The 24,557-nt window shown below is 41.1% G+C and overlaps 1 protein-coding gene across 5 annotated transcripts in view; it reads left to right on the top strand.

Moving 5' to 3' along the window:
* Nucleotides 1-4,076: 4,076 nt before the first annotated feature.
* Nucleotides 4,077-24,557, top strand: part of TUBGCP5 (tubulin gamma complex associated protein 5) — a 46,518-nt gene continuing 26,037 nt past the window's right edge. The window contains exons 1-13 of one of the 5 annotated variants that reach the window (XM_037898945.2): nt 4,077-4,277; nt 7,241-7,294; nt 7,379-7,487; nt 9,214-9,310; nt 11,331-11,410; nt 13,929-14,067; nt 15,103-15,220; nt 16,382-16,471; nt 19,539-19,632; nt 19,969-20,215; nt 20,375-20,577; nt 21,100-21,215; nt 24,122-24,390. In XM_037898945.2, coding sequence (XP_037754873.2) covers nt 4,078-4,277; nt 7,241-7,294; nt 7,379-7,487; nt 9,214-9,310; nt 11,331-11,410; nt 13,929-14,067; nt 15,103-15,220; nt 16,382-16,471; nt 19,539-19,632; nt 19,969-20,215; nt 20,375-20,577; nt 21,100-21,215; nt 24,122-24,390 — 1,816 coding nt within the window. In that variant the 5' untranslated portion in view covers nt 4,077. Of the gene's footprint in view, nt 4,527-7,240; nt 7,295-7,378; nt 7,488-9,213; nt 9,311-11,330; nt 11,411-13,928; nt 14,068-15,102; nt 15,221-16,381; nt 16,472-19,538; nt 19,633-19,968; nt 20,216-20,374; nt 20,578-21,099; nt 21,216-24,121; nt 24,391-24,557 lie in introns of those variants that run through there. The other 4 variants (XM_007063207.4, XR_005225338.2, XM_043537710.1 and 1 more) reach the window with 4 other exon arrangements.

The following is a 24,557-nucleotide window of genomic DNA, read 5'->3' as shown; positions in this document are numbered from 1 at the left end:
TCTTTTACGTAGAGACTGTCCAGTTTGACCAATGTACATGGCAGAGGGGCATTGCTGGCACATGATGGCATATATCACATTGGTGGATGTGCAGGTGAACGAGCCTCTGATAGTGTGGCTGATGTTGTTAGGCCCTGTGATGGTGTCCCCTGAATAGATATGTGGGCACAGTTGGCAACGGGCTTTGTTGCAAGGATAGGTTCCTGGGCTAGTGGTTCTGTTGTGTGGTATGTGGTTGTTGGTGAGTATTCGCTTCAGGTTGGGGGGCTGTCTGTAGGCAAGGACTGGCCTTTCTCCCAAGATTTGTGAGAGTGTTGGGTCATCCTTCAGGATAGGTTGTAGATCCTTAATAATGCGTTGGAGGGGTTTTAGTTGGGGGCTGAAGGTGACGGCTAGTGGCGTTCTGTTATTTTCTTTGTTAGGCCTGTCCTGTAGTAGGTGACTTCTGGGAACTCTTCTGGCTCTATCAATCTGTTTCTTCACTTCCGCAGGTGGGTATTGTAGTTGTAAGAATGCTTGATAGAGATCTTGTAGGTGTTTGTCTCTGTCTGAGGGGTTGGAGCAAATGCGGTTGTATCGCAGAGCTTGGCTGTAGACGATGGATCGTGTGGTGTGGTCAGGGTGAAAGCTGGAGGCATGTAGGTAGGAATAGCGGTCAGTAGGTTTCCGGTATAGGGTGGTGTTGATGTGACCATCGTTTATTAGCACTGTAGTGTCCAGGAAGTGGATCTCTTGTGTGGACTGGACCAGGCTGAGGTTGATGGTGGGATGGAAATTGTTGAAATCATGGTGGAATTCCTCAAGGGCTTCTTTTCCATGGGTCCAGATGATGAAGATGTCATCAATATAGCGCAAGTAAAGTAGGGGCGTTAGGGGACGAGAGCTGAGGAAGCGTTGTTCTAAATCAGCCATAAAAATGTTGGCATACTGTGGGGCCATGCGGGTACCCATAGCAGTGCCGCTGATCTGAAGGTATACATTGTCCCCAAATGTAAAATAGTTATGGGTAAGGACAAAGTCACAAAGTTCAGCCACCAGGTTAGCCGTGACATTATCGGGGATAGTGTTCTTGATGGCTTGTAGTCCATCTTTGTGTGGAATGTTGGTGTAGAGGGCTTCTACATCCATAGTGGCCAGGATGGTGTTATCAGGAAGATCACCAATGGATTGTAGTTTCCTCAGGAAGTCAGTGGTGTCTCGAAGGTAGCTGGGAGTGCTGGTATAAAGTCACAAAGTTCAGCCACCAGGTTAGCCGTGACATTATCGGGGATAGTGTTCTTGATGGCTTGTAGTCCATCTTTGTGTGGAATGTTGGTGTAGAGGGCTTCTACATCCATAGTGGCCAGGATGGTGTTATCAGTAATAGAATGTTATCATATGATCTCCTTCCTGTTATGATCATCCTGTTGCTTTTGCTGACATGGCTGCTTGTGTGATTACTAACCTTTACACAGACAACCCATAACTCTAATCAGTCTAGCTCCTCATATACATTTAATACCAAACACACTCAGTTACTATTTCACGTAGGCGACACGTTTGTTTTACTTTATCACATTATAACATTAACTGCTATTAAAACACTCTTAAAATATTATTTCCATGTACTGCACATAGACCCAATTTGTTTCTTTCCTGAACTAAAAATGAAACTGCAGAAATTTTAAATGAACTTTTTGAACTTTGAAATTTGAACTTTTCCAAACATTGATACAGCTGTGCTTCTGCAATGTTTTGAACTGATGTGAACTGTAAGAAAAACAGTAAATGTATGTAAAAGCTATAAGCATTTATTTAGGAGTCATTGAAATGGGGCATATTTAAGATGATCCCATGTCTGTACTGGTTGGACTTAACAATTCAGGGTGAAATTGTAGTTTGCATTCCTTGTCCTCTGGTTTAAGTGATGGATGGGGTTTATTAGGAAATGAGTTACTAAAGTTATTAAAGACCTCGGCATCAGGCAGTCGTTCATCTTGGTTATGCTTAGGGTTGATCTTGTTCCTGTGTGTGATGGGGTGTCCACAGCACACAGGACTGGAACGGGTTAAGGTGTCCAGGTAGGCCAGTTAACTCCCTGGGCTGCACCTGGAGGAGGAGCCAGGGAGCAGAGGTTGATTAAATGAAGTTCAGCTAGGCTGGAACAGGAGGGGCCTGTAAAATCCCAGGAGCAGAGAGGGGCTGCAGTCACCCCATGGGAGAAGAGAGATACCTAAGGGGCTACAGCAGTGGTTCTCAAACTTATTTGATCATGCCCTCCTTCTTTGTGTCTGTGCTCTCCTGTGCCCAGCTCTGAAGGCAGAACAGGGACTGGCGGCTGCTGGCCAGGTACCCAGCTCTGAAGGCAGTGTAGCCACCAGCAGCAGTAAGGGTGGCAATGCCATACTATGCCACCCTTACTTCTGTGCTGCTGCTGTCAACGGTGCTGCCTTCAGAGCTGGGCACCAGGCCAGCAGCTGCCACTCTCCACAGCCCAGTTTTGAATGTGTAGTTTTTTTTCCCCTAAAGCTCCTCATGCTCCCCAGATTGAGAACCTCTGAGAGGGTAGTCCATGGTTACTCCCTGAGAGGAGGGAGTTGGGAGGCTGGGAAAGCCAGGAAGGTATAAAAAGGCTCAGGGGAAAAGCAGCAAGGTTGGACAGTGCAAGCTTTAGCTGCTGACTGGAGGGTCCCTGACCTGGAACTCGGAGGGCGGACTCAGATTCCTCAATGAGCCACTGGGGCTCTGGCACAGGCCAGGCAGAGCACAGCAGACTGCCTGGAACAGTGTGCCCATGAAAGACTTCATTTCCCCACCCCTGGAAGGGCAATATGTATGGTGACCCGGCTGGAGGGCTGTCACAAAGAGGAGGCTGCAGTTTCTGAAGTGAGAGGGGCTGCAGGGCAAGACAGGATGGGAGAGGACGTGGCCAGAGGATGCAATGCCTGACAGAGCTAAGGATGGCCAGGAGGAGGTGCCACCAGCAGTGAGTGGACCCTAGCACACTAAGGCAGAGGTCCCCAAACTGTGGGGCACACTCCCTAGGGGTACACAGAGGAACATTCAGTGGGGGGGCATGGCTGGGGCCTGGTCCAGCCCCCTATGGGGGGCAGAGAGGGAGCGCCACCCAGGTCTGCCCGGAGCCCCAGCTGCTCACCATGCCCGGGGTTCCGCTCCCAGCTCCTGACCCTGCCCCAGCTGTAGCCCCACTCTCGGTCCCCTTACCTTGTCTGCATTTCCCCCCGAACCGTGGCTCAGCTCCTACCCCTGGCTCTGGGGTGGGGCGGGCGTGGACCAGTTTGGGGAGGGGACCACTGCACTAAGGTTAAGGCCTAAATTGAAACTCAAGATGTGTGCAAAGGAAATGTAAACTGAGACTCCTTTGTCTTTTAACCACTTTTCTTGCTTCTGCAAAAAAAACCCAAACCCCCAGGAAGCTTAAATCAGTTAGTAGTGCTTATAACAGCTTATTGATGTTTGTTTTTTACCTTTAATTTTTCCTCACAGCAGTTTCTACTTATTACTTGGTGTTATTTTAGCATGTACCATATGCTTGGGTCCATCCAATGCATAAACAGAGATAGCCCTGCCCCCAACAACATAGGCCCCAATCCTGCAACGTGTTGTGCATAGGCTGAGCCCTGGGTTGCATGGAGCCTGTTGAAGTCAAGAGAGCGCCATTCCAGCACAGGGGCCAGCCCACATACAATGCATTGTAGGATTGGGGCCTTACAAGCTAACAGAAACTTGAAACACAGGCCATTTGCTTCATACAAAATGGAGCACGCTGCCACCCAGCTCTTATTTAGGTTTGTCATTCATAATAACAATACTTTGCACTGATCCAATCCAGCTTCTTCCACCAGAGACGCTCAAGGCCAGCTCCCTGCCACTGCCCCATTGGAAAGGTGGCTGGGGAGCATGCTCAAGGCCACACCGTGCAGTGAGCACTTGCAAGGGAGCTAGAAGCTGGGTCACCCAATTCCCAGGCCCGCTCTCTCTGTCCCCACTCCCATTGGCTGGGATAAGGTAGAGACGGAGCCCTGAGCCCAGCACTACGGCCAATCAGGGCTACTGGGGGGGGGGGGGTGTCACATGATGTTTAGCCCCACCCACAATAGCAGGCTACTTTTTACTTATAGAACGCCTCCAACTCGCGCATGCGCACAGCTCCCGCGCCGCAGCCCTTCCTTCAGACTCTGGTGGGCTAATTTTACTACTGTGGGAAATCTCGTGAGACTAGAAGGGAAAGTGCCGCGAGACGTGCTGAGGGACGGCGCGGCGGTGACAGAAACAAAGTACGGGCGGTTCACGCGCGCCGCCGCCTCTCCCCCTCCCCCTCCCCCTCCCACCAGGCGCGCGCGCTCTCTTTCCCTCGCGCGGGCGATGGCCGCTCAGCCCGCGCGCTGGAGCCCCCTCGAGCAGGAGCAGGACCGGGACGTGCGGGCGCTGATCCGGCGCCTGACCGGTCTCCGCGAGGCGCAGGGTGGGGAGGAGCCCGGCGGCCGCTTCCAGACGGCGCTGAGCTTCGCCTGGTCCAACTTCAGGTCAGGGGCCGCGGGCTCCGGGTCTCGCTGCCCCCGCGGGGAGCCAGGGGCGGGGCGGCTCCCTCAGTGCTCGGTGTGTGGGTCCCGCCCTGTCTGCGGGCTCGGGGGGGGGGGGGGACTCCTCCCCCCTGCCCGGCTCGCTCAGGCTGCTGCCGTCGCGCGGGCGGTTCCAACGTATCTGCGCAGCCGCCTTCACGCTCTGGCACGTGTCAGGCCTGCCTGCGCTGCCGCCTTCCTGCCGCTCACCCGGCCAGGCGCTCTCCTGCCCCCAGGCTCTCCTGGCCGCCCCCATCAGCCACCGCTGTCGGCTCACAGGGATCCGGGCTCAGCTTCATCAGGCGGGACTGAGTTACCCCGGCTTGTCAGAGGAGCAGTGGCTGCCCTCGAGGCAGCTCTAAATCTCTTGCTGTCCACTGTGTTACAGTATTAGTCTGTTGGCATAAAATAAGCTGCTTTTTTTAGTGATTTCGGACAGAACTATCAAAATGATGTTCAAGGCATCAGGTTAGGGAAGAGAGGGAATAACAGCTATTGAAATGAGCAAATATTTCAAACTGAGCAATGGCAGATAAAACACAACCAGTCAGGATCTGCCTTGATAAGTGTACATTTCTCGCCAAAAGACAGACATGCTTTTGACCTTATTGCATGTGAAATGAGTTCAACATAGCCTTTATTAATCTGTAATCTTAAAAAATTATAAAGGCATAGTCAATTTAATCACTCTTCCATCTGAATTGTTTTATGAATTGTTACAAATGGCAAGTAACCTCTTCAAATTATTGTGATCTTAAGAGGGAATCCTCCCACCCCCCAATTGACAGCACTTTTATGTAGTCAGTTTCACTCTTTCCCCCCTGTTGTCAACTAGTCCCTGCTTCTGCAAAGATTTATGCATGTACTTAATGCACTCTGAGTAGCTCCATTTGAAGTCTCTGGGAGTACATACAGTGCATAAAGTTAAGCACATGCCTAAATCCTTGTAGAATTGGAGCATGTCAGTTTCTCCCTTGTTGAAAAGAACCTAAAACATCAATGGGGAGTAGATGTCTAAAAAAATAAAATTTCAGAGTTGCTAGGAACATTATTATGAGTCTATGGTCCATCTAATAAAGTCGATTTTTGTTTTAAGGGTGAAAACCATAGTAATCGTGCATAACTATGGATTGAAACCTAAAATTTGTTCAGCTTTTTTCAGGAGTGTACTGAAGTTAACTTTTTATCTTACATATGAACTTCTTACAATATGTTCATTACCAAACTGATAGGCTGTTATTATGATGATGTTTTTGGTGGTAATGATGTGAGAAACAATTTAACGGGCTTATTTAAAAGTTAACAGTTGCCATTATTCAATATATGACATCAAATGAGATGATACCTGCCAGAATGTTTGGCATGTAGCAACTGCTGTGTAGTGTAGATGTTTACAAGTGAGGCTTCTTACTGTTTGTGTAAATCTAATACTTTTAAGCGAGCATTAGCAGCGCATTGCAGATCCAGATTGCAAGCACAGTACTTGTTTATCTGCTCAAATAATAATGCTCTTCAAATAGTTATCAAGCATCTACTAGTCAGAGGCAAAAATAAAACATAGTGTGACAGAAGGGTGCATCAACATGGTTTAGGTACAATGCCCCGGTAAGAAGCCCAACCCATCACCAGCTGCTGGGAAGGGTGGTGGTATTCTTAATAGGATACTGTTCCTTGATTCTGTTTGTGGATCTCTGCTTTCTCTTGCTCCGTGCCCACTTCAGAGCCTCCTGTTTAGCTTGAGTAATGTGAATAGTAGGGATGGGTGCCACTCTACCTTTCCTCCAGCCTCTTGACTGTTGCTGGTGTCGTCTCTGCCAGTCTACTGTCCTGTGCCTCTGTTTTTGAGTCCTCCTCCAATATTAATACGTCCAGTTCTTTGCTGTTCTGTTTCTTATAGATTTCCCAAGCAATAAGAGTGATTTGTTTCACTTTCTGTTGCTCACAGCGTTAGCAGAATGAATAGCTGTTTTAAAACCAATCAAACTTTTACATTTTACTTTGCTGTTCAAAGATATTATCTTAAGTGACAGAAAGTGAGCTATTCCATGTTAGACTCAGTCTTAGACTTAAAGACAGCACTGCACAAATTCCCAGTTGGAAGGCTATCTTCATAACTATCAAGATAGAACCTTTTTTAAACAAATGGTTGTTTAAATTCTGCACAAATTGATGATTTAGGTTGTCACGCTCATCAAGGAAAGCTTTGTGCTCACCACTGGCCAAGAGGTAGGTGAGGCTATGTTTCAGGTTCTGGGCAAACTTAGCAGAAGTACAGAGTAGCCTATTATTAATTTTACTGAATGCCTGCCTCCCCCCGTTCCCATAAAATCAGACTTATCCATGTGGATCCAGCCATTTATATATGATGGCTAAATGTAAGTTTCACCACATTTTGCCATCCTAGGCATTAATTATAGATGTTTTTCTCATGAACAGTGAAATATAAAGTAAATGTTTGGTAAATATTTCTCTTGGTTTTTTAAAACTCATGTAGAAAGCAATATTATTGTTGAATTAATCATGTTTTGAATATTTAACAAAGAAAATTTGTTCAACTGATTATGGTGTGTATTTGACTTGACAAATGAGGTGCTTCACTTGTTAACCTATAGGTTTTTTCCCCCAAACATTTCCTTGCACAATGCAAAAACTGTATTCTGTTTTAATTTCTCATCTAGATTTCATCGATTTCTTGATGTAAGCAGTCACAAAGTAGAGAGGACAATAGAGGGGTAAGTTTGTCTTATTTTTACTATGTTGATTAATTCTGTTCATTTGAAGCATTCATTGATAGGATTTATTTATTTTTAAATCAGAATTTATGAAAAGCTGATTGTTCATTCAGACCTCAGTAAAGCTGCAAGCTGGAAAAGACTAATAGAAAAGTTTCTGAACTCACCACTTCCGAGCACTGAAGAAACAAAGGTGTGTAACTTTTTCTTCTTTGTTCTAATTTCTTTGCATTTATCCTGATGCTGGTCACTTTGTAACAGTTTTAGACCAGAAAGTACAAATGAGTTACATTACTACTAAGCTATATGATTGCTACTCTGTGAACTGATTTTTAAAATTATAACCTACCCTCTCCCTATTACTAAAATATGTATTTAGTGGGCATCCATTACCATGGTGTCTGGGTGCACTTTTCATGGCTTAAATTTTATCATTAACATTGCAGATAAGAGGCATAGAGCTCCACATTCTGAGTTGCATGAACATTTTTGATAGGACAGAGGGGGAATCTAGTCAGTCATCTTAAGTAAACAGGATTTCATAGTTTTCAGTTGAAAAACTGTGTTGAGTTCCAGATCAGTTTATGGCTTCTGCTGGATTAAAACTGTGTGCTCTCACTTGGTCCATGTCACTCTGGTTCCAGTGTGGTTTTTTTGAACCTGTTCTAGTTGACCTTTGAAGACTGAAAGCTGCTGCTGTTGTGAAATGCAGGCCCCTGAGATGACTAGAGACACACTCTATGATGTCATACTATTTAGTAGGGCTGTGTGTTTCCTAATTCCTGTGCTTAGACCCTTAACTTCATTTCTAATTTAACTGAACTGTGACCTTTCTTTGGGCTGGTTTAGATTTCTCAATGTTGGAAAAAGGAACAACTATACAGTAGCAATGTAAATGCATCCTGAATTGCTATACTTCCCCTCTGGAGATTTTCAACGTATATGTACTTTTATTTATGTTGTTTTTAGTGATTAAAGTGTGATCCAGTCTACATGCTCAGAAATGTCAGGTTGTATTTAGCACTCAGCAGTGTTGTATAAGGTAATTGCGGTGACTTTTAGCAGTTGCTCTTGTTGATGAGTGAACTTGGGTGTCTTGCTGCCTGGCTCTGTGGAACTTGAGTATCTCAAAGATGATTTTGTAAATAAAGTACTTTGGCAGATTCTTGTAAGGAGAATGGTGTTAGCCTTAAAAATGACTGTGATATTGTAGTACAGCCTGATGCATACCAGGCTGCTTTTCTACTAATTTGATTTATGCTATTTTTTCCCTCCTATTCTTTGCCTGTGGCACACAATAGTTTAGTCTCCTGAGGGTAGTAGTACTTTGGTCTAATTTTAGTTGTTGGGTTTATTGTGCAGATAACTGGGTGCTGCTGGTGGTCTGTAATGCATAGGAGATCAAACTAAATGGTCTGGTGGTATCTTCTGGCCATAAACTTTATGACTTTAATAGAAGTGCATGATTTCCTCTTAGCCCCGGAAACAGCTTTTAAAAGATATTTTTTAAATAAAAAAAAGGTCAAAATATGTAGATGTCAGAATCATTAAATGGTTCCATTCACGAAGGGTGAGTGGCCTGCTAAATAGATGTGTGTAATCATTGGTTGTATAGAAGAAATAAGTTTACAGAAGTCATTTAGAGTAAATGGATGAGGAGTCCTTAAAACCTCATGTAGACTTTTAGTTGAGGTGCTTTAATTTGTCATGTTTAGCATAGTTTAAACAAGAATTTTAGGTGTCTAGATTTTCAGTATTGGAACAAAATAAGTAAATTAGGATATCCATTAATTTGAGATGAGCTGTGAGGGCTAATACTACACACTGTGGCATACCAACATTCTAGTCTGTTCATTTCCTAAAGTCTTTTAAACCATTTTATTCCATTTATTGATTTTTTTTCTTGTGTGTTTTTAAAGACAGATGCTCATTACGCAATACTGTCTCTCTTACTGTGCTTGTCTGATTCTCCTTCCAACACCAGCTATGTGGAAAAGCCAAGAGATAAAGAAGTGGGTAGGTTACAAGATCTTTATATTTGAAATGAAAAACATATAGACAAGTGACAATCTGAAAGGACTTTTTTTCCCCCTTTCAGTCTTATAACATCATGTCTTAATTCATTTCGAGATCCTCTACTGGTTGTGGGTTTTTAATCTTGTATCTAATTTACCTATACATCTAAGACACACTGGAAACTAGAAGGCTTGTGGGTGGGGGAAAAGGTTAATGTTGTGACTTTCTCATCTGGGTTGCTCGTTCAAATCCACCCCCGTTGGTTGCTATCTGAGGGCCATTTGGTGTGTTGTGTTTAAATGAGCCTGTGATCTCTCTTCTGTTCCCACAAGTGGGAAATGACTATCACAGTTAATACCCTCTCAGCAGAGGGGCCAGTGAGTGAAATGTTCTGTCACTTGTGGAACCTCTCTGTGATGTTTGATGCATATTGGTGACCCTGGAGGAAGCTTTCATTATTGCTGTATCTGCTGCGTGAGTAAATAAAGGACTTCACTTTCCAACAGTGTCTATCCTGACCATTTCATTACACTGAACCGAGCCAAAAATAAAATCTAACTAAAACTAGTAACTTCGCATGTAATTTCACATAGGATAGTTATGCAGTAACTTGACAAAATACAGTTTGGTTATTTCTGTAATCTTTTCATTTTAAATTAAAAATACTGCTTTTCTGTTCTAACCAATTTTAAACTTGGCAACATCTAGTTATCCACCTTAACTTACCAAGAGTTAATTTTATGTAGTCTCCCGGTTTTGTAGTAATGTTGTACGATTTCCCTGTGTTTCTGACCATAAACAAAAGGTGGTAAATTTACTAGCCCCAGTGGATCAAGCACAAAAGGATGAGAAGAATGGAACACATGAGAAAAATGTGTTTGGGATACCACACATCCTTGTGGTATTCATTTGCAATGCTGAAAAATAGCCATTTAAAAAAAAAATGGTTTGAAACATTTTAGTCTAGAAACTGGGGGGGAGGGAAGAAGCCTCATATCTTAAAATTCTTTTTAGAGTGGCCTCTGCACCTTTCCACTCTTGGAACGCACTGGTGATGCAGCTTGGACTGCATTGTCAGCACATCCCAAGAGTGTGAACGTGCAGAGGTCATCTAAGAAAATTCCAGTTACAAGTGAGTAACCTTCCTATTGGATTAAAGTATATTATGTTATATGGTTTGTGTGATTATTATTTTATTTTAAAAATATTTATCTATAGCACTATGGTTGTACATATTCTTTTACACAGAAGGAAAGACAAGTTACCTGCCCTAAGTAATTTACAGTCTGGGTTCCTGATCCTGCAAAGACTTGTCCATGTGTTACTTTTGTTAAATCTACACCACGAAGAAAAACCCATGGCACTGAGTCACAAAGCCCAGGTCATTTGGGCTTGTTGTACTTAAAAATAGCAGTGCAGACATTCTGACTCTGGCTGGAGCCTGGGTTCTGAGACCCTCATCAGGTTTCAGAGCCTGAGCTCCAGCCAAAGCGGGAATGTCTAGCCTGCTGTTTTTAGCCCCAAGCCCCACCAGCCCAAGGCAGTTGACCCAAGCTCTGAGACTCAGTGCTGCTGGTTTTAATTTGAATGTAGACAATTTTTGTGCACTGGGAGTAGTTCCGTTAAAACGAATGGGATTACTCAGTGTGTAAAGAGATGCACTCTTGCAAGTCTTTTGCAGGATTGAGGCCTAAGATAGATATGACATGATCCAGGAAGAGGTGAAATCAGGCAAATGGGATGAGAATACACCGTATTGCAAATTGTGTGAGTCTAAAACTCAGAATCAGAGAAGCACTTCAGGAGAAATGTATATAGGTAAAGAAAGAAACAAAGATAATTCATCACACCACTTAAATCTTGAGTGAAAATTTTATATCATTGCTAAAGAAAATGACAATTTTGAATGGAAGAGAGTATCTCTTGTCAGTCTGCACCTTTAGAAAAATTTCCACGTCTTGTTATAGAGGAGGTTGGAAATAAGCACAAAAATATTGAGTCTCACGTGTATTCCTTTTAGAAAAAGAAGAAGAATTTGACTGGGGAAAGTACTTGATGGAAGGTGAAGAAATTGATTTTGGTCCTGACATAGACACACCAGTAAGTAATATCTTAAAAGTGACTATGTTCTTATAGACAGTATATATGATATTTAGGATTATAGACATTCACAAAGGCAAATAATTTATGGCTTGTTGATGTAGGGAGCTATAGCTATGGCAGGGCACATTCTTTCTAGAGCAGTGGAGAGTCAGGAAATCAACTAATGTTTTAGATCACAGAAGGGGAGGCTGTATCATGGTGGACAAAAACAATTGTTTAGATTTTTTTTATCAGTTTTTTTATTACAGGTTTATTTTTTTAAAATGTCAAATTCTAATTTAATTTTTAATCTGTTAAGGCCTAAATTTACTCTAATCTGTTAGAATTTTTTCTATTTAAATTATTGTATTAAGCAGTACATGCTTGCTGCTGATCTTTTAAAGAAAGTCAGACCACTGAACTGGTGAAAGTCACTCCGTAAGCACTTGGAACCAGAGTTAGTTGAAGTGTTAAACCAGCTTTTTACTGCATTAGCTTCTTCTGCAGGTGCAGAAGCCTATTTTGTTCATTTCAGATCAATGACAAGTAAATCCAAGGTTAAGCTGATTGGGAGTTGGAAAAAGCCAGAAAGTTTGTTTGTCTCTTCCAGTCTAAGTAAAAATCAGGTGTTAGAGGATGAGATCTGCTATTTCTAAGATTTTGAAGGACATGGTGATCCGAAACAATTAATTCAATTCACTAACTACAGACAATATTTTCTTTGTTTAGATAAATGTCATTTTGAAATTCAAAATGTATTTTTATAAACTTTGATCAACTTTTTGTCTTATCTATCCAGCAGGTTTGAGTTTTTATTTAATGAAAAATGTTTGTGCATTTTGATTGAATTTCCATCCAAATAGAGCTTAACACAAATCACATGTAAAAAAAAAAATTAAACAGTAAATAAGAACATAAAGAATCCAAGAATAGCTATATTGGGTCAAACCAAAGGTCCATCTAGCCCAGTAGCCTGTCTGGCGAGAGTGGCCAATGCCAGGTGCTTCAGAGGGAATGAACAGAACAGGAAATCCTCAAGTGATCCATCCCCTGTCCCCATGGCAAACAGAGGCTAGGGACACCATCCCTGCCCATCCTGGCTAATAGCCATTAAAATGCATCCTTCGCCATTTTTGAACATAAGTAAAAATTAAGAATCTAAATAAATGTAAGTTACGTGTTATAATTGCTTCAGTAAATGTGTATAGATAATGTATCCTAGTTAGTGTATCCATGCTGCACCCAACCCTGACACAGTGCAAGGGCTAGTCCTGCCCCAGAAACACCCCAGGGCTCTGCACCAGGTGTGTGCAGGCAGGCTTAGCCCAGCAGGATCCAAATGTGGAGGGATTTAGTGTGCGGGGGATCCAGGTGTGGGGCAAGAGGGTTCTGTGTGGGGCAGTCTAGATGTGGGCAGCTCAGTGGGGGGGTCCGCATGCGGGGGCAATGAGACTCTTTGGGGGGAGGGGGGTCCAGGTGAAGGTGGTTGGGGCTCAGTGCAGGGGGGGGGGCGGTCTGGGTGCTGGGGGAGTGGGACAGGGGTCCAGGTGCATAGAGGTTGGGGCTTGGTGAGGGGGTATGTGTGCAGAGGGTTCATGGGGGTGGTGAGGCTCAGCGGAGGGTCTGGGTATGGGGGTCTGAATGCACAGGAATTGGGTGGATGGGGAGGCTGCTCCCCCTACAGTGACCGCTTCCCCTGTGGTTGAGGAGCGATGGAGGCAGGAAGAGGTGGGAAGTGAGGTTGCAGGGCCAGGGGAGGTTTCTGGGGGTGGGGTGGGTCTGACCCGGCCCTGGCTGCTCCAAGCAGGGGAAGTGTGCTCCTCCCCAGCCCAGCTGGGACTAGCAGGTGAGCCTGATACAGGGTAGGAGCCACTGGCTGGGGCATGCTGGGTGCAGGGGGGTGTCCGGGTGCGGGGGACGAGGTTTGGGAGGTTGGGGTTTGTGTATGAGGGGGTCCGGATGCATGGGAGTTGGGTAGATGGGGGGTGGGTCTGACCTGGCACTGGCCGAGGCGTCCCCAGCACCACCATGTCCCCCTACCACCCCGTCCTGCAGTGATTTACCTCTCTGGGGCTGCTTCAGGCACCCGAAACGATGCACCTGCCCTGCTGGAGAGGGGCGTGTGGTCACTCTTGTAGCTTCCCTTTGCTTCCCTATCACAAAAACGTTTTTCTGAGGGGAAGGAAAGAAATCTGCAGTGGACATGAATTCTGCGCATGACCAGTGGTGCAGAATTCACGTAGGAGTAAGATATGTAGAAATACAAGGTCACTGCTCGAAAAAGCTTACTATTTTGATGATATCTGTAACTTAACAGTTTGGCTCATGTTATAAAATAAATTTTGGGGAAAAAAATCAAATGATTTTCAGGGTTCCTTTTAGTTTCCCTCTTGCTTTTTTTTTTTTTTTTTTTTTTTAGTGGAAGACAGAAAGTAGACATGTTACATTGACTTTTCCTGCCGAGAAGGACTAAGTATACTTCCTTCCCTCAGGCACATTACGCTAAAAATGTACTTGGTCTTGTCATACTTGACAGGATTGGTCTGAAGAAAGTGAAGAGGGGGAGGATGCTCAACAACCTCTGAGCAGGGAAGACTCTGGCATTCAAGTAGACAGGACACCACAAGAAGAACAAGACCAAAACAAGAAAACAGTGTCTCAGGTCACATGGAAAGGTTTGTTGTTCAAAATTCTCTTCATAGAGGGATCTCATAACAAATGAATTCCAAATAAATGATTCTCACTCATATGTAGCTACCTAATTCTTCCATAGTTGTTCTATATTAAAGTGCTCTGGTATTGTCACTATAGTTAAGGTTTTGAGTTTGGTTATGTATTATAGTTACTCTTATCAGAGTAAAATGGTAATGCCTCATTTGTGTGTAATGAAGGTTTGATCCAATTTCCATTAAAGTCAATGGAAAGACTTCCATTTATTCCTATGGGAGTATGCACACCAGTGCTGCAGTAGGGATAAATGCACATCAGATAAACACAACTTAAATATATCTAGACATAATACAAAGCTTGTATTATTAAATGTTAACACTGAAATAAAAGCAGGTATTAAGAAAAACATTTGTGTGTGCTTGGGTATAGTATAATTCAATGAATGAAAATGCTTGTAATAAATAGGACACTAATGGCTCCCCTTCAGATTGGTTTCAGTCGGTTTCCATGACAGCTGTGAAATTATAGGAAAGCATACAGTAGGATATTGCACCTAGAATAGAAGCTGGTTATCTGTGAAGCTCAGTGTCATGGGGGTTGGAACTAGGAAAAATAATTTGTAGGTAATGTACTGAGTGCCTAGTATTAGGGGCACCCTGACTATTGGGTGAGCTTACTGGTATTTGGCACCTTACTTTGTTACCTTTAATATAGGTTTTGTATATATTGTTTCAACAATTGTCTAAAATAAAGTACATTTCGTTAAGATGGAAAAATATATAAATATTAATATACCTCATTTTTAGGGCCTGATTTTCAAAAGGTCAGGCACCTGTGTGTGTAAACTAACTTATAATTGCAATTACCATGATTGTACATGTAATAAAGTGCAAACAGAAGTAATTAGCCCTTTATTTGAATGCAGCTGTATCCTGAAGCTAATTCATTGTTTGGTTGCTTATTGGTGAGACTTTTTTGTCTTTTATAAGCCCTCCTTACATAAATGAAAATCCTTCACTGACTATCAAATGTCTTACCAGTGGGCGAGCCTGATGCACGCAGCTGGCTGGAACAGCATGTGGTTCCTCAATATTGGACAGGAAGAGCTCCTCGTTTTTCTCACAGTTTGCACCTTCATTCCAATTTAGCTGCTGTCTGGTAAGAAAAAAAGAACACTTACATGTTCACCGCTGATATTAAATAAAGCCAGATAATGGTGTAATGAATGAATAATGATTTTCATTAAGCTGTGATACTGTTAAAATGTAAAATTTGTGTACTCTTCCAAAATAAGGAGTTAACATTCGTTACTAATTTAGTTTAAAATATATTTATGTATTGAAAACTAAGTGCAAATTGAACAAAATGAGCCAGTATAATTTTAGCTTTTGCTTATTGTGCTGAACAATCATAGTTCTCCCACCCCAGTAAAAATGCACAAAATGTCTTGTGTGTTACTGTCCTTCCCAATGTCAGAATTTAAAACAAAGCAAGTGCTGTTGTGTCTATCACAAATTCCAAATCTCAGTTTGGACAAATTAACATGTGTAGGGCAATACCAAATTGTGATTTGGTTTGTGCACACATTCACTGCCAGTGAACGTGTTTGGCTTGGTTGAATTTTGAGCTAAGAAATTGTATAAATAACTAGTATTATCAGTGATAAAAATGAATTAAAATACTAAAAACTTCAATAATCCTAACATATTACACTAAAATCTTTTAATCTATCTACCGGTAAAGAAATCATGGAAGGTCTATGAATAATTGTAGAACTTTTCCCTATGATCCTGTATTCATATTTAGAAGTGAAGGAATTTCCATTCCCTTTGCAAGTTTTTGAGATAGCATGTGTTACTTTGAGGTGGAGGTGGGATTTGGGGGTTATTTGTGATCCAATTTTATGGTTACTTGTGACTTTAATGTATTTAAAACAGCTACATGTTCTATTTGATAATCATTGAGTCAAAAAATGGATTCATCACATTAGTATGTATGGTATTGGATATTAAGTAATTAAACATTTGAGAGTTGGAATACTAAAATTAATTTAATACTTAAAATATTTTCTAGTTAATGGTTGTTGGGCTATGACTGGATAATATTTTGGTGGCTTTTCATATTTTTTTGCCTCGAGAAAGGTTTAGAGTCAAACTCTGCTCTTGTTTACAGCCTACACAACAACTTCACTGAAGTCTTTGAAGTCAGAGGTGTAAATTAGAGGAAAAATGAGCCTTGAGATTACTGCTTGATTCTTATTTGTAAACACTTCAGCTGGGATTTCATTTTTTTTAATTATAGTACATTTTCTTCTTTTAGGGACCAACACTTGTACAGTAGTGATCCCTTATATATGCCAGAAGAAAGAACTCTTGTAACTGAAACACAGGTTATCCGGGAAACTCTCTGGTAAGCAGGAATCCCTGAAATACTTGCATATGAAATTTATTTCTTATTAAAATGATAAAAAAAATCTTTGATCATAGTGTTTTTCCTAGGAGACAGATTTGCAGTTGGCTTTCAGTGTCAGAAAAGAAATATTGCTGTGTGCTTTCTTTCTAATCTGTGCACCATCACCAGTAGTAAAGATTCTGTAATTGCAATATTCTTAATAGTTTTAATGCACAAGCCAGAAAATAAGCCAGCTCACTCTTTCATAACTGTATTGACTGTGCAGTACAAAAAAAACTTATTTTTGTCATTTACATTGAAAGAACTCATGCACAAACAGAGTGCAGATTTGCTGAGTAAAAAGATGTCATTTTATTTTTCTGACTATATAAATACTTTAAAGCTCAATTCAAGTGAGGGTTAGGAGGAAACCTCTAAAAGAAAGAGCTGAGACCATGACCGTGTGTTCTGTTGGAGATGTATTTCTGATCTTCAGCAATATCGTTTACATTCTCTGGGTCACAATGGACCCATTATTGCTCTGATTCCCAGGTGACAATAGTGCCACATAGTCATGCTACTTATGCCCTCTATTTATTCCAAGCTGGCCTAATGGTTGCAACCATTTTTCTCTGATTTTTACATTGTCACAGTGATCCGCTCCTTTTCAGTATCAATGCTAGATTTCTATATTATGCTCTACTTAGAGCCACCTTGGAAAGGTACCTGGAAGTTTCAGCTAGTAAAAAATGCTGGCATCTCTTAAGTATGACAAGTTGCTGCTTCAGAACTTTTTTGGCTTCCAAATGCAATTTACAGTGTAGGTTACAATTTAGTAAACCTTATATGGCCAGCTGAGGGTTTGCCTCTCTTATGCTGTGTCTTAACACAGCAGTAACAGTCCATGAGTTCTTGATGTTAAATGCTTAAGATATGGCTGACATTGTGATGTGCACTGGAGGGCCCACATCTTTGAAACTTTCTTCCTTTAACAATCTACCAGACATGGGTTTGTTGAGCTTCAGAGAAGTTTAAGAGTTTTGTGTCCAGGTTTTTTCTTATCCTATAGGTTTGCCACTGACAGGATTTGAGGATGTTTTAATGATTTTTAATTCAAAATTTTGTTGTTGTTGTGATAATTGTTGTTAGGGACTCAGTTGTCAGGCTGGAAATCCAATTTATAAATATTTATGTATAATAATGTAAATTATCTTAAATGAATTTTAGAATTTACAGAAAGTAATTCCCAACATAAGGCTTTTTAGGACAAAAATTTAACCTGATGTCCCATTCTTTGTGATAAGGTCCACAAATTTGTTACAATGGTGCTTCAACCGTCTTGCAGTTTGGAGGCAGAACGTGATTTGCCAGTCATTTTATGATACCAGAAGGTTCCTCAGTTTTCCCCAATCAAAATTTAACCTGGTTTCAGGTTACAGTCTTCAATCAGATGAGGGTTTATTTTATTTGAAGTTAGGAGCTTTCTCTAATGAGAACAGTATTGTACTTTTAATTTAGCCAGTTAATCCTCAAACTGTCATTCCCTAAGTAAGTTCAAGAAATATTCCTTCTCTGGTTGAGCATCAAAGTCCTGTCTTTAGGAGCATTAGCAATCTCAGGGCAGAGTAGTTATGTCTCCTGCATTGAGATCTGTTGGGCAGCCATTAGTTCACCAAAGTCTGCATATTGATAATTGAATCTTGGCCAGTGCAATTTATTTCCTTTTGGTTAAGTCTTCTATATGCCCTAGTGCCCACCAGAAGGCGGAGGAGATATTTATATATTATCTACCTAGTTTTGGATGTCCATATTTAAAGGATGATTCTACTTCACATTCTGGAGGAACACTGCTATGAAAATCCCATTGTAACATATCTGTGGATTTTAGCATGAAGAAGAACAGGAAAATTTACCCTTGCTTAGCTGAAAAGATCTTTTTTTGAGTAATATGATTCACAGATCTGGCTGACCATGGAGACAAATGGATCATCCAGATTAGAGATGGAAATTGTCATCCAAGGATTTGGGTTTGTTTTCATTATGTGGAATTTAAAATGTTTTGTTTTTTCTTCAAAGTATACTTGGGTATTCCCATGCTGCCAGTGACTGACAGGTCTAGTTCTGTTCCCAGACTGCAAGCAGGCTGAAGTACCATTGTAATGAATCTGTGGATCTTTGAAGAAAAAATGGCCATTGCTGGAGATGGAACACTAGACTGGGGGGACTGATGACCTGAGGTGGTATGGGGAATTCTCTTTCTTAGGTGTTTGGCTGGTGGGTCTTGCTCACATGCTCAGGGTCTAACTGATCACCATATGTGGGATCAGAAAGGGATTTCCCCCCAGAGTAGATAGGGGAGGGACACTGCAGGGAGGGTTTTCACCTTCCTTTGCAACATGGGTCACTTGCTAGGATCATCTGAATTTATACCACCACATCAGTTCCTTGCCAGTGCAAGGGCCTCGGTTATTGGTGCACCTTGGTCCATTCTGTTCTCTACTTGTGGCACTCAATTGTTGAGTTTTTTGAGGGCTGTAGTACTTTGGTCTAATTCTGGTTATTGGGCTTGGCATGGCAGGGGCTGGGTGGTATTTAGTGGCCTGTGATTTTACAGGAGTTAATTCTGGATGATCTGGTGGTCCCCTCTTGCCTTAAACTCTGACTTTAAGGGTATGTCTACATTTTGAGTGGGGGATGATTCCCAGCTTGACGAGACATACCCATGCTAGCTCTGACTGAACTATCACATTAAAAATAGTGTGTAGCCACACTGGTATGAGGAGCGGGAAGGGTTAGCTGCCTTTAGGATAATCCCATTCAAAATTTTAGGCATGGACTCGGGGCTGCTCGTACCACTGCGGGTATATTCTGTTTTTAGCACACTAATTTGATCAGAGCTAACATGCGTTTGTCTACTGGAGCTGGGAATCACACATCCAGCTCAAAGTGTAGACCTACCTTAAGAAAGGAAATTTTCAGGTAAGCAAGACTAAATTTTCCTCTTAAGGATTTGATTTGTATTTTCTAATCCATATAATTATGATGAATTTGTTTTTGAGAATGCTCATCTTTTCTTGCTTTCCAGGCTTCTTTCAGGGGTGAAAAAGCTCTTTATATTTCAGCTGAATGAGGGAAAGGTGACTGTGAGAAATGACATTATTGTAACTCATTTGACCCATGTAAGTTATTTGATCAACCTGGGCTGATTTTATTCAAATCATAATTTAATATACCTGTCTTTAGAGGGCTTGAATATTTGGGGGATAGGAAACTAAACTTCCTGTGGAAAAATAGCAGTGTTTCCACACCTGTTTTTAACTTAAGCAACACACATTTGGATTTAATGAAACAAAACTGAGTGGGTGGATGCCATAAAAGATGATAATTCAGTGATAAACATAATTTCACTATCTCTTAAATTCAGCAGTCATTTTACCTTTTATATCTCTTGGGATTTCTGGTCTTGAAAAAGGATTAATATTCATTAGATAATTCTGAAAAACCTTATTTTGTAGAACTGCTTAAGATCAGTGTTGGAGCAGATAGCAGCATACGGACAAGTTGTGTTTAGGCTGCAGAAGTTCATTGATGAAGTGATGGGGCACAGCTCAGAAAATGTAATACCTGGAACCATTTCCACTCCCAAGAAAACTACAGAACCCCCATTTAGAACCTACCAAGCCTTTATGTGGGCCTTGTACAAGTACTTCATTAGTTTCAAAGAAGAACTTACTGAAATTGAGAAATGCATAATCAACAAAGGTACAGTATAGGGGATATTTAATTTATAATAGGAAAATGTGAGAATGTTGTACAAATAAGTTTAAACTATGAAAATTGTTGTATAAAATGCTATACAATATTTAAAAATTATATAAACTTGCTAAAAATGGTTATCTTTGTATATTTTTGGTTTGGCAGACAAAACAGTCACTCTTTCAATAGTAGTAGATAAGTTGTCACCTCGACTGGCACAGCTTAAGGTACTTCACAAAGTTTTCAGCACAGGGGTAGCAGAAGTACCACCTGACACTCGAAATGTTTTAAGAGCATCTCATTTGCTTAATACACTCTACAAAGCTATTCTTGAATATGACAACGTTGGAGAAGCATCTGAGCAAACAGTATGTCAGATCTAACTTTGTATTTTGTTATGACACACAGTAACTAGAATATTGTTTAACAAGTTTTTATGTGAAGTTTACCACTGAAGAATTGATTTATAAGTCTGTTAGGTCACAAATGAAGTACATGTCATGGTCTCATCCTATTCTCCAGTTATCTACATTATAAACCATACAATCTGCTGTGGCTGGCACTTTGTGCTCAAAAGAGACTTAGGACTGGAAATAATGAAGGTTGCTGGTTAGGACTGAAGGGCATTGAGAAAGAAGTGTGGAGAAGGTTGCAGGGTGTCTGTTTACATTTAACTGACTGCACGGCATTGCTTTTAGTTCAACATTATGTTTGGTCAAGTTTTTAAAAAAAATAGTATGTACACATGCATACTATAAATATATATTTGCACAGTTCTTTAGATTGGCTTCTCTGCAGTGTATAGTAACTGTTTTATTTGAAATAGTATGTGTAATTTTGCTCAACGTTTATAAAATCGCACAACAACTGGTGTTTACTCTTCATTTCAGGTATCCCTCCTCTTCTCTCTCTGGGTTGAAACAGTAAGGCCTTATTTGCAGACAGTGGATGAGTGGATTGTCCATGGTAACTTGTTTGATCCTGCTAAGGAATTTATCATTCAGAGGTATGGATGATGATATTGAACGGATCAAAACATTGTGGCCTACATAAACATTACAGCTGTTGAAGAAGAGACAAACTGGATGGTGGCATGACAATAATTTCATTTGATAAAACAGCTAGAAATGATCTGATTTTTTTTTTTAAATCCTATTTTTTAAAATCTGTCTCTAGTCTACATTGGGAGAAATGACATGAGGTAGTGAGACAGTGACCCTAATAGTTGTTGATATGGTATAGAAATAAGTTAATTTTGAAAAAAGCAAAATTAAAAATACAGAGTTGCCCATCAAACCACAAATATTCAGATGTTTTAAAAAAAATCTGATCAATTATTTTCCTAAATTAATGTACCCATAATAATAAAATTGATTTTTTCCTAATGCATCGCAAGATAGTGATATTAAACCTATTGCTATTTGGAAGAGAAACATAAGATAACACTGTCTTGAGTTATTTGCATACTCCTTTCAGCATCAGTTAGAAGAATTAGTTCTGTTTGCACATTACATTTTGATGATCCGTTTTTTACAGTATAGTAGTTTAAAATACAAAAATGCAGAAATACTAAAATTGTGTGTTATAGCTGTCTATAGCTATTAAGCTTTCTTTCCTACTGTGTAGTATTACTCACGCTTTTTTCTAGCTGTTCAACAAGTAAGGGCAATTGGTTAAAAAAAACTAAGTACTTTGCATGACCTGTGGAAGCACAGATTTTGTTTACTGTGGAAGAAGATTAACTGCTGGCACCAGAACTTTTACCTTTGTAAAGTTGTTGTGTCCTATTACATTTCTTTTCCTTTCGGTCTAAGACTTTCAATTAAAACAGGGCTCTCGCCTATTTGGGATGGCATTAATGTACAATTAGATTATTTTTAGCAGTTAACTAACAGTAATTGAGTAGGAAGCCTTATCTGTAAATTTAACTTCCCATGAGAATTGTTTTACCTGTTTTTTACTGGGATGTGCTAAAACAAAAGCTATTGAAGTATTATAGTGCATCTGTTGGGTATTAAATTTTGAGGTATTTCAGACACATGTGCGTTATCTGGTATTCAGTTTCACTTTGGTTATTTGTATGGAGACTCCTACATAGTGATGTAGGGTTTTTCTATTTTATTTATTAAATCTAAAAGCATCAATCATTTGTAATTTAAAGATCCATGGCACTTAGAATAATTAACTTCCTGAATAAATTCCAGTTTGAGCATTTGGTCTGGTTACTTACATTTCTCCTGGATTTCAGTTGTATGTATTAGTGTAATGGCATGGCACCCGTCTCACAGGAGCACCCCTTCTGGGCAGGTATGTCTGTGATCTTTAAATAGTTCGAGCCCTGGTATTGGGCTGTACCACCAGGGTTTTCTCCCTGAAGGCAATGGTTTTGCCCTCTGGGTCTATCCTGGTCTAAGATCTCCAGTTGGGCTACTAAGTAGTTCAGTTCCCCTTCTGGGGGTTTATCAGTGTCTGGTTGTAGACCAGTTCTCCATGGCCTATGTGGGGAATCCAGGTCCACCCACTACTCTGGGTCTCAGTCCAGGGACGCTAAGAATAGCAGCCATGTGTCACCATGTCCCTTTAGCAAAACTGCCTTCAATTCCAAGGGCCACTTCCCCATGGTCCCACCTTCACCAAAGCTTCACCCTTACCTCAGGACTCATTTAAGTTCAGACTCAGGAGCCAGCACTGAGTTGTCCATGGTGCTGCAGTTCCCTTTGGCCAGCCAGGAGCACTATATGTACTCCTCCAGCAAGGAACTGACTGTCTCTGGCTCTGCTACTCCATTTATATGGCCCTCCTGGGCCCTGATTGGCTGCTCCCTGAAGCCTATCTGTCTGCTTCCCCTGCAGCTACTCTAGGCTGCTTGGAGGACTACTGTTCTGCTCCTTTCTTGGGATGGGTATGGCAGGACACTAGTCCACCCCATCACAAATAGTCTCTTGTTTCTTGTTCTGATAATCTATTGTGCAATGATTCTGTGCAATGTTAAAGTTACCATCATTCTAGAGATGACTGTGTGTCAATCACAGGTGAAATGATTACTTTGTGTGAGTTGTTCAATAAAGATAGTTGCAAAGTTCTTCACTTAGAAAGGAAAAATCAAATGCCCAAATACAGAATGGGGAATAATTGGCTAGGTAGTAGTACTGCTGAAAAGGATTTGGGGATTATAGTGAATCACAAATTGAATGAGTCAACAACAGGACACAGTTGTGGAAAAAGCTAATAACATTCTGGAGTGTCTGAACAGGAGCATTGTATGTAAGACACAGAAGGTAATTGTCCTGCTCTACTTGGTGCTTGTGAGGTGGAGTACTGTGTTCAGTTCTGGATGTCGTACTTTACGAAAGATGTGGACAAATTGGAGAGAGACCAGAGGAGAATATCAAAAGTGATAGGCCAGGTTTTCTAAACCTTCCATAATGGAAGACTGAGTGGGGACCTGATAAGCCTTCAAATACGTTGAGGGTTGTTACAAAGAAAACTTATCGGTTGTTCTTCATGTCTGCAGAAGATAGGACAAGAAGTAATAGGCTTAATGTGCGGCAAGGGAGATTTAGGTTAGCTGTTAGGAGAACTTTTCTAATTATAAGGGTAATTTAGCTCTAGAATAGGCTTCCAAGGGAGGCTGTGGAATCCCCATCATTGGAGGTTTTAAAGAACAGGTTGGACAAACACCTGTCAGGGGTGGTCTAGACTTGGTCTTGCTTCAGTGCAGGGGACTAGGCTTGGTGACCTCTCGAGGTCCCTTCCAGTTCTACATTTCTATGATTCTGTCATTCCTATAGTGCTTTGGGATCATTCCAAATAGAAGGTGAAATATAAATGAAAGATTTATATTATTATTTAATAGTGAAGCTTTATCTTTTTAAAAGGATGAAGTGTAACGATTTTCTCTCTCCGTTGTAGAAACAAAAATGTCCCAGTTAATCACAGGGATTTTTGGTATGCTACCTACACGTTATATAGTGTGTCAGAAAAGATGGAGAATGAAGAGAAAATGAGTGATAATGCCAGTGCCAGCTCTGGAAGTGATCAGGCTCCCTCAAGTAGGCAGCACACAATGGTCTCCTTTCTGAAACCAGTACTAAAACAAATCATCATGGCTGGAAAGTCCATGCAATTGTTGAAGAACCTTCAATCCAAAGATGATTCTCCATGGCAAGCTGCATCAAGAGGTGAAAATAAATTGTGTAAAATATTATTCTTGTCTGTGTCTAATAGCATTTGTGTATTTAGGGTGTATTTGTGTTTCCATTATAATCCACTGTTTTTAGAGCAGTGGTTCTCGAACTTTTGTACTGTCTGATTGTGACACCCCCCCCCCCTTATAAATTAAAAACAC

Source organism: Chelonia mydas, chromosome 1 (genome assembly GCF_015237465.2).
Source record: "Chelonia mydas isolate rCheMyd1 chromosome 1, rCheMyd1.pri.v2, whole genome shotgun sequence".
Classification (NCBI taxonomy): domain Eukaryota; kingdom Metazoa; phylum Chordata; order Testudines; family Cheloniidae; genus Chelonia; species Chelonia mydas.
Note: the sequence above shows the minus strand (reverse complement) of the source record. Positions and strands in the feature narration are given on the sequence as shown.